The 14,050-nt window shown below is 37.9% G+C and overlaps 2 protein-coding genes across 2 annotated transcripts; both read left to right on the top strand.

Moving 5' to 3' along the window:
• The first annotated feature begins 9,892 nt into the window (after nt 1-9,892).
• LOC148295499 (uncharacterized) lies at nt 9,893-11,263 on the top strand. The gene has a single exon (XM_088250495.1). It carries the CDS (start codon nt 9,893-9,895, stop codon nt 11,261-11,263), a length of 1,371 nt encoding a protein of 456 aa, XP_088106621.1.
• A 1,120-nt stretch (nt 11,264-12,383) lies between these two features.
• LOC148295498 (uncharacterized) lies at nt 12,384-13,103 on the top strand. Its single transcript, XM_088250339.1, has one exon. The coding sequence runs from the start codon at nt 12,384-12,386 to the stop codon at nt 13,101-13,103; it is 720 nt and encodes a 239-aa protein (XP_088106465.1).
• Nucleotides 13,104-14,050: the final 947 nt, after the last annotated feature.

The raw sequence follows: 14,050 nt of genomic DNA, 5'->3' as shown, positions 1-14,050 counted from the left end.
ATGAATTTTAAATTGAAAAATTAAAAAATTTCACAGGGAACATTTGTGATAAGTGCGTGAACCTCAGGGATATTTTGTGAGATATATATATATATATATATATATATATATATATATATATCACGTCAGCAAACTAATAGAGTTTTTGATGGAACCTAATGGCAGGGACCATTTGTGATCACACATGTTAATGTATACTTTTTGAGTATTTCTTTTGGCTTCCCTTGACAATTTTGTAATACTATTTTTATTGTATTTATCAAGCTCAAGTTTAGATTAAGAATAACATCTCTAGGTGTTCTTAACTAACTTCTTTCCTATGGAGGTTCAAGCAATTTGACAAAGGTAAATTGTGCATTGCATCACATTGCATTAAATTGATTTCATAAAATGATGACTAGTCATCCTTGCTCTGTAGGATTTCCAGCTGGATAACCAACTCTTTTGTCTTATTCTCTTTTCTCTCTCTGCTGCCATGTGTCGTTTCTGACCTAGGGAATTTTTGTGTGTAAAAGCCAAACAATTCCTCATTTGGTAGCTGTCTCTTTTGGGTGGAAGTTTTGGAAAGTTTGAGTTGCTCTTTCTCTTCTTCTTCCTCATGAGAGAACCATTTCATTTTCATCTATGAGTTTTTCCAAATTGATTTCTTCTTGAAAAACTGCATTTGAAATTCGAATATGCATCTAGCTCATTAAAACACTCTATCATTTATATCTAGGTCAGATTCAAGACTAATTTCTTCAAGAGTATGGTTTCTTGAAGAAATCTCTTGAAGAAATTGGTCATTCTCCTTTGAATCCAAATTTGGTTTCTATCTGAGTTAGAGCTTGCAAGCTAGTGCCATGGGATGAACGAGCTGGAGAAGGCGCTGCCATTGCCATGAAGAACTGAGCTTCAAGCTTTGATAAGTTGGAGAAGAAGATTGCACAAAGGAGGTATAGCTCATCTTCCTAAATAGATCTAGGCTTTGCTTGAGCTTGCTTGTATTCCTTTGTAAGAATCTTTTTCTAATTAGTGGATTGCCTGGTCGGTTGATGACCTCCAGTTTTTCCCAATGGTGGGTTTCTGGGTGAACAAAATCTGGTTTGCATATCTGTAATTTTTCTGGGTTTGTGTTCTTGGTGGTTGACTAGTCATCTTTATCTGCTGTTTGGTGTTTACTTGATAATGATGATTTCACACACTTTCACCATAGTTGTTGCTAGCATAGGGGATGCCTAGATTGACGGGTCGTTCTGAGTGCCTAGGTTGTCACTAGTAATCTTCTAGGGTTGCAGGTACTTTGTGGCATGTTCTGTGTGTTCTCTTGATTGTGGTTGTTCATGGCTAGCAGTTGACTAGTCATATGTGTATTTGGTCAAGGTCTAAAGTGTGTGTAGATTGTTGTGTTGTTGTGTCTTGTTTGTGTCGTTAAATTTACCCCTCGTCACCTAAGTGCCAATTTCAACACATACTAACCTTGAGGACCACGAATGACACAAAAAACATTAAGGATGCAATCTGATAGTTTCGTAAACCTTAGGGACGTTTTGTGATATTAAGCCTAAAATTAATGTAAAATGATAATGTATTGATTTTTAAAACTTGTTTTTTCTTTAATGGTGAGCGACCACAATTTCCTTGGACTACAGAGGTCCAAGAGAACGGGATTGAGTATTATTGGAAGTAAAATGAGCACTGAGAAAAGTGAAGTAAACATAATACATTTTTTTTTGGAAACATAAAGGACATTACAAAGTATATCCTCTATGGATCTGTACACCATACAAACACTACTACAAAAAGTGAAAAAGACGACCAAAAAAAGACAACGGTAGAAGAAAAAACCGTTGTTGTGTTTAAAAAGACGATGGTAACAAAAAACCGTCGTGGATAAGTCACTTAAACAACTAAAAAACGGAGGTACTGTTGAATATTTTTTATAACGATGCACACAAATAAAAAAGTGTCGTCTTATTAAAAAGGTTTTCTTCAGAGTTAAAATCTGACCAAAAAACAACGACAGCAGGTATGACAAGCGTTGTCTTTTAAAAATGAAGTGTCCTTTTTTTGGTAAAGACATGGTTGTTTTGAAAGAACTGTCGTCTATTATATGTAAAGATGACGGTTTTTTTTAAAGAACTGTCGTCTATTATAAGTAAAGATGACAGTTTTTTTTTTAAAAAGGTCGTCTATTATATGTAAAGATGACGGTTTTTTTAAAAAAAGGGTCGTCTATTGTGAAGTAAAGATGACAGTTTTTTTTAAAACAGGGTCGTCTATTATATGTTAAGATGACGGTTTTTTTTTAAAAAGGGTAGTCTATTATGAAGTAAAGATGGCCATTTTTTTTAAAAAAGGGTCGTCTATTATATGTAAAGATGACGGTTTATTTTTAAAAAGGGTCGTCTATTGTGAAGTAAAGATGACGGTTTTTTTTTAAAAGGGTCGTCTATTATAGGTAAAGACGATGGTTTTTTTTAAAAGAGTCGTCTATTGTATGTAAAGACGACGGTTTTTTTTTAAAAAGGGTCGTCTATTATATGTAAAGATGACGGTTTTTTTAAAAAAACGTCGTCTTTTAAAACACGCTAAAAAAAGGCCGCTTAAGTGAATTCGCGCTCGACAAATTTTCAAATTTTCCCTCGTCTTTGAAAACCTTATCTCTCATTAACAAGCGTCGTCTTTTAAAACATGCTAAAAAAAGGCCGCTTAAGTGAATTCGCGCTCGACAAATTTTCAGATTTTCCCCCGTCTCTGAAAACCTTATCTCTTCCTCTTTGAAACCCTCCTGAGCTCTCTAAAACACCCTCATGAAAGGTTTGATTTGAAAGTGACCTAATCTCTCAATACCCTTCTATACCTTTCTAGTGAATTTTGGATTAGTCTCTTTGCGTTTCTGATATGTTCTTTGTCTCCCCGATTTCAGATTTTCTGTCTCTCTTGATTTGTCTGGTTTGTTTACATATTTTTTTATTTCTGGTTTCTTTTTAGATTTTCTGATTTGGTTCTTAGGAGATGAGGAGGAAGCTTGCATCTTTATAACTTTTTCTTTTGCAGGTTTTCTATGTGAGTCGTATGTTTTTTTGTTGTTGAAAATTTGTTACCTTCTCTTTTCACCATCATTTTCTTTATATATTTTTCCTTTTGCAGGTTCTCGATGGTCTTTTTTATGCTCATTTTACAAGTTTTCTATGGAAATATGGTCCAATGGTAAAATTTCTCTTCCACCTAATTTTATATGTTTATAATCTTAGCTTTTTTTCTCTCTTTGTCATTTTGATTTATTTACAGGGATGATGGAGGAGACTTCAGTTGTGCATCATTTGTCTGTTTGGATGAGGAAGGCTTGGATTAGGAGTACGTAGGTCTTGTTAGGAAAAGATTGTACTACTTAATTGGTAGGAATTATGTTTGTTGTAGAATAAAGATTGGTTAACTATGTAATAACTATTGAATCTTCAAGTTTTATGAAAGAAACTATTTTTGAGTGTATATATTCATTAATAAAGCATTATGGTTGGTTTTCCAATTAAAATCGTTGTATAGCATCATATGAAATCAAAAAGAACTAAAATGAAGCAGTTTGGGAACTTATTATACGACGGTTTTCATAATAAATCATGGTCTTTACAGATAATTAACGATGGTTTTTATAAACCAACCATTGACTTTACAGATAATTAACAATAGTTTTTATAAAAAGGGTCGTCTATTATATGTAAAGATGACGGTTTTTTTTTTTAAATGGTCGTCTATTGTGAAGTAAATATGACGGTTTTTAAAAAAAAGGGTCATCTATTATATGTAAAGATGACGGTTTTCATAAAAAACTGTCATCTTAACCTACAATACACGACGGTTTTCATAAAAAACCTCATCTTAACCTACAATACATGACGGTTTTATTAAAAACCATCGTCTTTCCTCCTATAATTAACAATCTTTACCTCTAAACAACGACGATGTTCTTTAAAAACCGTCGTCTTTACAGATAAACAACGACGGTGAAAAGCTGTCGTAGTTTGACACCCAAAAAGATGGCGGTCGATTTAACGACGGTTTTCAAAGCATTACAACGACGGTGGATCCCCGTCGTCTATTTCGTTTTTTGTAGTAGTGAAATTTAATTTGAAACCATTACTATGGGGGCGTCTGGTATCCTATTCAAATAGGGAACTCAAAAACTTTTATTTTTCTTAAAAACAAGGAGTTCTTAAATCTATTTTTAAGATTCAAAAACTTGTTTGGTATGCAACTTGAAAATTGTTTTCAATCCTTACAAATTTGAGAACTTGTGGGTTGTTAGAAAAAAACTGAAAAAACAAATATTTTTTGTTTTTAATAATTGGGGTGTCTTTTAGTTGTTCTTGAGTTTGAGTTTTTAAAATAGGGCTACCAAATAGGTTTTCTTGGTTTTGGACTCAAATTCTGTTTTGAGTTTAAAAAGTTGGATTCAAGTTGAATACCAAACATATTGTAATTTTTTTTGGAAAAATCTCAGATCAAATATAGTAAACATGACAAGTTGGTACCATGGTACCATTAGGTAGCATTTTTTGTTGTGTACCCTTATTTTACCAAAAATTGACCAAAAGAGCTTTTGGAACAAAATTTTATAAATATTATAATAATTTCAGACCACAAATATAATACAACCATTGCTGCTCATGAAAACACTTAACGCACCCATTCCAAAACAACATTCGAGCAACTCACCCACTTTCAAGGTGCTTTTGTATAGAAATTATGTGTTATATATATATTAATGTTTTTCTTTTGAAGGTAATTCATATATAAATGTATCATTTTATATTGATTGTAATCTCAACTTTGTAGACAATCGATTATTTTTCTGCAATGGATGAACGAGTTATTGGAAAACAACTTTTGGACGAATTTGTCTAATTCATAATTGTACTATTTGAGAATTTGGAAAATTTCGAAGAAAACCACCACCACAACCACCACCACTGTAGAAGTTCTTTGGCTAGACTATAATACCACAACCTTTTTTTTTTTTTTTTTTTCTGAGAAAACTAATACCAAAACTTAAGTATGCAATTTAAATACTAAATCATAGATGAACTAGCTAGCTAGCACCCCATACAAATATTCCAGATGTTCTGGCAGCGATCAGAGTTTCACATCAAACAACCATTTAATTCGTTGCCCTCAAAACATTCGTAACCTACCATACCTGCCACGCTATTAAACCAAAAAAAGAAGAAGCAATTAATAGAGAAACTGATAAAACGAAGCAATTAATACCACAAACGAAAGGAAAATAACACGTATGACTGTAAAAACTTCAAAATAGAGGATGGTGTAAAGAGTTACCACAGAAGACTAAAGCAAAAGCATAGTGAGATTTACACAGTTTTCATCATATTTCTACATGCTGGGTTAGCTGGAATTAGGTATTAAATTTAAAATCATCACATATATATTGTTCCCGTTTCAATGTGATTAGATTTCAAGACTTGTACCAACGAAATGAACACAACTACCACTGCACGAAATGCTAATTAGTGAGAAGTAGGAAATTAAGACCGTTAATTACCGCTTTACTTTTACTTTTTTTCTTTTTAAAAGAAGATCAATATGTATTGTATAGTAGTTATAACTTGTTGTACAAAACTAGAGTTTGTTTAATATTGATATTGAGTATGATTGACACTTGAAGGTGTCTTTCATAAAAATTTAGATCGATACGAATGTTATTCATTACATATATACCAGGAAACGAAAATAATGTAACGAAAAATAACAAAGGAAAGTAGGATTAAGCAATACATACCAGGAAAGTTTGGGCGTGTGGATCGGTTTATTTGTTAGAATAATTTTCCAAATTCAGCCGCCTAATGATCTCCCTATTGAAATTTGATTGCATACAAAGCAAATCAAATTGTAATTACAAAAAGTTTAAATTAGCAGAAAAAAGCATCATAATATTAAGAATTAATGCTTGGGACAGAAACTAAAATATAATAATATATGATGAAGAGGAAAACTACCTGCACTTCCTCAATTCTTCCAGATTTTGATTAAACGCTCTTCGTCTTTTTAAGTCCCCTTTACGCAGAAGGTGATCACCAATGGCGACCACAAGAAGAAACGTGCAAAGCCATGAGATTTCTTCTTTCATCATCGTCTTGGCTGCAAAAGCTATAGAGTTCTCGATATATGGATACAACCCAATTACAAAAAGAGTACATTATATATATGTTTGCTAAAGCTAGGGTTTTTGTTACGAGCTACAGTGCATGTTTTTTTTTTAAATTATAAATTTTTATGGTAAGTTCTAAATTACTTTTCTTTGGTATCAAGAAATCTTTCTTCTTTTCTGGCAAGTAAAAAAACCTTTCATTCATAGAATTCCCAGTGAGACTGAGAGATCAAATATTTGTTTTGGTTGTTTGGACATTAATTTATTAGTCGTTAAAAAGTGTTTTAATTTGTTAGATTTTATTAACCTCTTTTTTTACCATAAACTGTTCTTTTTTATTTTTCAGGAATTACAGTCTGAATTAAGGCACTACAAAGATTACAAAATTAAGGTTCATGTGTATATGATAATGTTGTTTTGATTTTTTTTAATACAAAATGGATGAATAATTCCGCATCTAAGTGACCAAGTAGTGCACTAAAGTTATCGATTGCGTGTATATGATAATGTTATTTGTTTTATTTATTTATTTTTATAATTGTTATTAGAACTATTTGAGGCCAATTTGAACGTCTATATATTATTTTGTCATGGACTATTTAGGATGGATTTGAATTTCTCTTTTTGAGGTTGATTTGGATTTTTGTTTAGTACAAATAAATAAACAAATTACTTTTCTTTTCCTTCAAGTAAAACAAAAGGGCAGATCTTGACATATATTCACTTTCCTATATATAATTTAAGAAGAGTAAGGCAATACCCTTGTCGACACCTCATCACAAACCGACTAATTCTATATTTATATTCCCTTCTTTTTCTTTTTTGGTATTTGTAATTATATATATATAAGAGAGGGAGACAGCATAATGAATATCAAAGAATTGAGTAAGTGCAGTAAAAAGGAAATTAATTCTTTCACACTTGCAAAAACCCGACCATTCTCTGCAGCCTTGCTTCTTCCCATTGTTCAATCCTCTTGACCTCTCATAAATTGTTTCGCTAAATATTAAGCGATGGAGTGACTATTCATAAATTGTTTTGCTAAATGATGGAGTGACTATGCATACTCCAGCACTGAAACGATGTGAAACAGACAAAAACCTTTCACGCTCGGATGATGCTATAAGCCTCTTTTCTTATCTAACAAAAGCCTTTCACACTCAGAAAAATTCTTCCTGGGCGTATCAGGGCGAAGGCAATATCAGTTTGCATGGCTGTCCATTCGGTAATTGGTATGTCTTCTATAGTTCTTCCATATATGGCTTGTTTTCACCTTTTATTTTCTTGATTGTGGGAGTTGACATATGACTTTTCCTACTCACATATATATATATATATAAATATGTATGTTTGATATGAAACTATCAAAGGGCCTTGCCCGCAAGAAAGTTCCTTAAACCCTTTTTTAGCTTTTAGGGTTATGTATCTATATTTCTCGAGTATATATAGTATGTCATATATTCTTGCTTGCTTCAAAAGGTTTGCCATATTGTGCTTTCTAGTATTACAATAAATTAAACAACAAATATTAAAGCAAAAAATTAACACAATATCATGTGTAATAGTAAACAAAAATCCAAATTAATATAGACGTTCAAATCCGCCTAAAATAATTCTAATAAAAATTTTACCAAAAAAAAAAAAAGGTAATAGAGTTGCCCGAATCTCTACATGATACTGTTCACCCGTTTTGATTTACTTCCTGAGATGACAGGGCAAAGTTCCCCATTAATTCAAAGACCATGTTTTGGTCAGTGAATTAACTTTCTTTATGTGTTGAGCGTGCCACTGTTAGCAATTTTTCAACCCTAACAGACTTATGGTAAAATAACTTGCGCCCCAAGTTATTAACTTTTACCAAACGATTGTGAATTTGGGTGAGGAATATCTCCCAAGTAAGTTCTTTTCTATGCCTTAGACTGGTAAGGACTTTTACAATTTATCTCAGTATAAAAACCGGCAGTTCTGGCCAGAATGAAAGATGACAGATTGAACCAATTTCAGGCAGAACTCCCTTTTACAAGACTCAAAAAGGGAAAAAACTGACTATACAAGGACAAGGAGAGGGCTGCGCTTCCATTTCTGTCTGTATAGTTGCCTCTGTTCTGGGCTGGACTGGATACGCCTGTGCTGGACTGGACTTTTAACAACTTCAACTGTTAGGCTTCAGCTGTAAATCGATACCAAAGCTTGAGTTTGGCAGAGCTTTAATCTATTTCGAACCCTGGAAGGTTTTTGGATGGGCAGAACTGGGACTTCTCCAGTCTGAAAGGGGCAGAATTGGCTGGACTCGAGCTGGAAGTGGGCTGTAATACCTGTGCTGCTTAGTCAGGGCTCTTCACAAATTTGTTGAGTTTTTCATATTTGAGAAAACTCGAAACTCTGCTTAGCTTGGCTTGTACTAAACCAAATTTGTAACGAGAGAAATCTCGTTATTGTTGACTAGTGAACTGGGATTCAAACCAGAGGTAGCGATTTAAACTTGTCTTTGCTGGGAGAAGACAGGATGATTCTGCAAGCTTGTTGGCAAGCTTTTGAATATTTCAGGCTCGAAGTCTGTTGGAACTTGTTTAGGATTTTGTGATCAAGTGATCATTTGAGTGTTTGTCTTTTGACTGAGTTTTGGTTGATTGGTTGATTGATTGTGTTTTGCTCTATTCACCCTCTCTTGTATATATAGGAAGTGTTCCTCCGAGAATGGGCGGTCAAGTAATCAAAAGATCTTTTAATTTTAAAATGAAATAAACAGGGGTTCTATCCATTTTCTGGCGAGTAAGCACTCAACGATTAGTTCCTGAGGTGACTACTTCTGTATTTTTGATGGAGTGCCCTGCCTGTTCTTCCATTCCACCTGCTTCTGCAAAAGGTCTGGAGCCTTGGAGATGGCTGGCTCTCAGCTTTTGGACAGTTTCATGTTTCCCGCTTATCTCTCTTTTTATAAAAACAGAGTCTGCTTATCCTCGAAAATGGTATTCCTCCAAAATATCAGAATATCTTTTAGATAAACTAAGCAGGCTCTAATCTTCTGGCAGCAAGCTACTTTAGATTTTTTTCTTCTTTTATACCTGCTCCTGTTCTATTTCCAGTTTTCAGCCGAAATTATTGACTCCTCCAAGTCAGGGATCACGTGGGACTGTTCCGTTTTGAAGGCCAGCTTGAGTCTAATTTGCTTTTGAGCCTAATTTTGGATTTCTTCGAGGCCCAAGTTTTTTCTGATTCCTATTGTTCACAAGCCCTTTAATATTTTGGGCCGTGATTTTGGCCTGGCCGCTCATTTAATAGGCTGGGTCGTGCTGATGGGCTTGAGGTCGTCTGATACAAGCGGCCCAGGAGATGGTGTGGGCTTTTGTTTTTGGCGTGCTAAATTTGGGCCCAAACAATGCCCCCATTAAATCTGAACCGTTTATCAACCGGTTTTCAGAGTTAATGTTTTTTCGGCTATTAATTTGTGCGCGCCAGTTTAAAATGTCCCCTGTCTGCCACGTCCACCTACCTAGACTTCGTGGGAAACCGGTCAGTTACTAGCTGGTCACTAGCTCGTCACTATTGGCTTTCAGCTGGCGTCTTGTCTTCCCTTTCCCACGATTTTGAGTCCTTTAAAAGAAATTTGAAATTTCCAGTTCCTGTTCATCTCAAAACCTAGCTTTCTCAGGGTTCAATTTTCTCGGTTTTTGTCAGAATCCTTTTCCTTTGCTTCGTTCAATCCCTAAACCCTTTTTCGTTCCTAACCTGTAAACCCAGAAAATGTCTTCTCCAAGGACTCGTGCCCACAGTGCTTCCTCCTCGGTTCCTCCAGACTACATCACTGGGAGTGGAATCAATGCTCACGCCATGGAAGTTCGAAGCAGACTTCATCCTTTTGTTCAGAAAAAATTGGACGAAAACGTCCTTCACTTGTTTGACAGTACTCTGACTGTGGGACCTCGCTGGTTTGGTCCTGTCCCAGCTGAGATGGCAGAGTTGGTTAAGAAGGATGCCGAAGCGCCTCTATGTTACCAAGGGAACTCTGCCCTATCCTCTTATTCTTGGGTCAGCAAGAATTTAAGTCGTTCATTTCCGTCCAGTGAAGTAAGGAATAGTCCTGTGAAGTGGGCGGACTGGATTGACAAACTTCTTCCCAAGTTTGGAGCTCACTGGAGGCGGGCAGGAATTTATGATGCGATTCTTCTGTCTAAGCAATCCATCAACCGGGATGAGAACCTGCTTGCTGCTGCCCTATGTTTCTGGAATTCTGCCAGCAACACGTTTGATTTCCGTGTGGGTCCAATGGCGCCAACTCTGCTGGACATGGCTCAGATCTTTGGGTTTAGGCCCCATGGACGACCTGTGGATGCTGTTGGAGACTATCATCGTAGGAGGAACCAGGAGAAGCTAGCCAAGCCCTTCACTGTCTCTCCTGCCACTATCAATCAGAACTGCTCCTTTTCTGTTTTTCTGAGGAAATTCAGTGTGGAGAAGGACAAGGATCAGCAGCATATGCTATTCCTTCTGTATTGGCTGAACAGATTTGTGTTCCCCAATCGTTCTTCTGCTGTTCTGCTTGAGTATAGGCATTTGGCAGAAGCTTTACACAACCATACCGACGTTGGACTTGGGCCGTCAGTTCTGGCTCACCTTTTCAAGAACCTGCATACTGCCACAACGGAGAATCCCCTGAATTTATCTGCTCCTGGCTCGTTTTGGATGATCCAGGTCTGGTTGCAGGTGTATTTTCCAGAGTTCCGGTTTCCTGATCTAGTTCTGCCTGAAAAGCAGGTTCTGGCTCTCCCTCTGATGTCGGCAGAAGTGCCCAAGCGTTCCATTGACGAATACCTGATGTGGTTCAGACACTGTCTTAAGCGCTCCGCGGCTCAATGGCAAGTGGTGATCAGAAGAACCTATCCTTGGTTCCAGCCTGGGCACCGGCTTTTTGAAAAGGAGCCAGAAGACGAAGCTGCCAGGACAGAATACATGAAGATATTTCTGAGTGTAGCCTTGCTGAGGGATCTGCCTCATGGAGGTGGGAAGCCACCAAGCTATCATCTGGGGGCGGAAGTCTACCATCCCAATTTCTGTGCACGACAACTTGGCTGTCCACAGGTCATTCCGTTCAAATACTATCGAAGTTGCAATTGAGCCTCGTCCTGGAGAGATTCAGATAATCTGGAGGTGCACAAGGATGCTCGTTGTGCAGTTAATAAAATCAATAACAGTCTGGATGGTCTTTATCCATCCTGGGAGCCGAATTCATCCAGTTCCTCCGATTTTGATGCTTGGTGGAAGGCCAGGTTTCGAGGGATGCCTGCTTCGGCTGCTGCAGTCAAGGTGCTTTTTGAGGGCTGGGCCTGTGGAAATGTGTTTGGCGAGGCTGAGGCCAGAAAATTCACAGTTAAGACTATTCAAGATGTCAATGATCAGATCATAGAAGGTGAATTCTTCGTTCTGTCTGCCATTTCTTGTTCTGTCGTTTATACTTTGTCTGACAAATCAATTCTGCCTGTATCAGACCCCTCCATGAAGAAAATCATTGGTGAACAGACGGCTCAAGCTGGAGCAATGTTTGGTAAGCTTCGATCTACCCTGTTCCTTTTATTTCCTTATACTGTGTTTAGTTCTGACTTCAAATTTTTTCCTCATATAGTCAGTTCTGTCATTGCTGCTGGGGACCTAGAGCCTCCTTCTGGTGAGGAGGATGAAGATCTGGCAGAACAGCCTGCCGTGGCCAACAACAGCGTGCCATTCCCCGGACAGAGCTGACTAGCTCAGAACTGGCCGCCTTTGAGGACACGGAGGCTGAACATTCTACTGCAACTCCAGTATTTGAGGAACAGCCAGAGCCTTCTGTTTCAGAGCCAGTGGAGCAGGTAGAAGTTCCTGTAGCCGCTTCAACCGATCAACCTGCATTCGAGCCTGTAGAACAAACAGAACTCTCTGTCACAGCTCAAGCAGAACAGGCAATGCTAGGGTCCGGGGAGCATATGGAGGCTTTGGCAGAATCGGGACCTGTGGGACGGGTAGAACTTCCGGTTGCGAGCCTGGCAGAACCATCTGCCTCGGGGCCTGTGGAGCAGGTGGAGCTTCCTGCTGCAACCCCAGAATCTGAAGCAGAATTAACTGCTACTATTTCTAAAGCCGCAGGAGCCATGGCAGTGGTTATCAGCCCTTTGAAGTCTGTTCTCGCAGCTGTAAGTTTTCACCATGTCATGAATTTTTCTTTTGTTTCTCCCTTTTTTAATCCACAGTTTTGGTTTTGCAGATGCCCGTCCAATCCCGTGCTGTTTCAACCATCACAGCCTCCTTTGCTGACCCAGAATTGGCTGAATTCGAGGCTATGGACTTGGACGCCCAACTGGACAGGCTGGAGAAACTCAGTTCTACCCCTACCAAGACCAAATTCAAAGCAGTGGATGAGGCCATGGAGAGGGTAAAGGTCTGGCAATCTACTGAGCTGGAACTGGAGGAAAATAGGGAAGCTGTAGAACAACTAATGAAAGATCTGGACCTGCTGCACAGGCAGAACATGGCTCCTAGGCCAATTCTTGAGATAAGTCTGAACCTGGCCAGAGATGTGCTTAACCTTCGCGATCGCTATGAGGATCTCAAGCCTACCTTCGAGACTTCTGAACTCTGCAAGACAACTCATGACGCTAATTTGGCTGATTATGCAAAACAGAAGGCAGAACTGGATCAGATGGTCGCGGGGTACAAAGAGGCCAAGGCTACTGCAGACAGGCTGGAGAAGCAGATTGAGGAGCTTCAAAAGCAGCTGGCAGAACGCAGGGAGGTACAGCGCAGGTTGGGTGCTGGACTGAGCTCCAAGACTAAGGCCACTTTCCTGGTGCAGACCATGGTTTCAGCCTCCAGGCCAGCTTTGGAAGTTGCAGAGGCTTCAATCCATCAGGGAGTACTGCTTCAGAAAGAGCTTTCGATTAAGAAGACGAGTCTGCAGGAAACCCTTAGAAAACTAGGATTTTAACATTCAGATTTTGGAATTGTAATGAACTGGTTGAGTCACCAAAGTGACTATTTGAAAATGAAAGTTTATTTATTTATATTTTTTGGAATTTCGATTTCTCTTGACAAACTGAAATAAAAGCTTATACTAATACCGAATTAAAACTTAAAACAAGATCAAACAACAGTTTCAAGTTGTTGTCTTTCTATCCCAGGATCTGTCTGCACAACCTGTGAATCCCACATAGTTGGATAGAATTTCTTTAACCATTTGCCATTGATTGGCGCAGCATGGACTTCTCCATCTCGATCCTGTAGTCTGTACGCCCCTAATCCTAAGACTTGGTTAACTATGAAAGGTCCTTCCCAAGTTGGTGACCATTTTCCATAACCAGCTATATGTGTTCCGAGGGGCAGAACTGCTTTCCAGACTATTTCTCCTTCTTCAAAACTCTTGTTTTTAACTCTCTTGTTGTATGCTCTTGACACAGCCTGTTTTCCTGCTAAGAGTTTGTTGAGGGTATCAATCCTACTTGCGTCCAACCCTTCCAGTTCTAATAACATGGCTTGGTTATAGTCTTCTCCAACCAATTCGTTTTGATGGGCAATTCTGAGGGATTGGACTGCTATCTCCATAGGCAGAATTGCATCGTGACCATAAGTCAAAGCATATGGAGTCATACCAGTCGCCTCCCTTTTCGAAGTTCTATATGCCCATAAGGTTTCTGACAGCTTCTCATGCCATTGCTTTGGATTCTTCTCAAGCATTTTCCTGATAATATTGATTATCACTTTGTTACTTGATTCTGCCTGTCCGTTGGCTTGAGCATAATAAGGCGTGGATTGGAGTAGCTTAAATTTGAACGCTTCTGCCATGTTCAGCATATCTCCGGATATGAAAGAAGATCCCCTATCGGTAGTGATTGATTCTGGAATACCAAATCTCTGTATGATCTGTTCCTCTATGAA

Source organism: Prunus avium, chromosome 3 (assembly GCF_965620075.1).
Source record: "Prunus avium chromosome 3, drPruAviu1.hap1.1, whole genome shotgun sequence".
Taxonomy (NCBI): domain Eukaryota; kingdom Viridiplantae; phylum Streptophyta; class Magnoliopsida; order Rosales; family Rosaceae; genus Prunus; species Prunus avium.
The sequence above is the reverse complement of the archived record's forward strand: the minus strand, read 5'-3'. Positions and strand labels throughout refer to the sequence as shown.

Bases quoted from the DNA above. Each gene is read 5' to 3' on its own strand.
- LOC148295499 (XM_088250495.1), top strand. From the start codon at position 9,893: ATGTCTTCTCCAAGGACTCGTGCCCACAGTGCTTCCTCCTCGGTTCCT.
- LOC148295498 (XM_088250339.1), top strand. From the start codon at position 12,384: ATGCCCGTCCAATCCCGTGCTGTTTCAACCATCACAGCCTCCTTTGCT.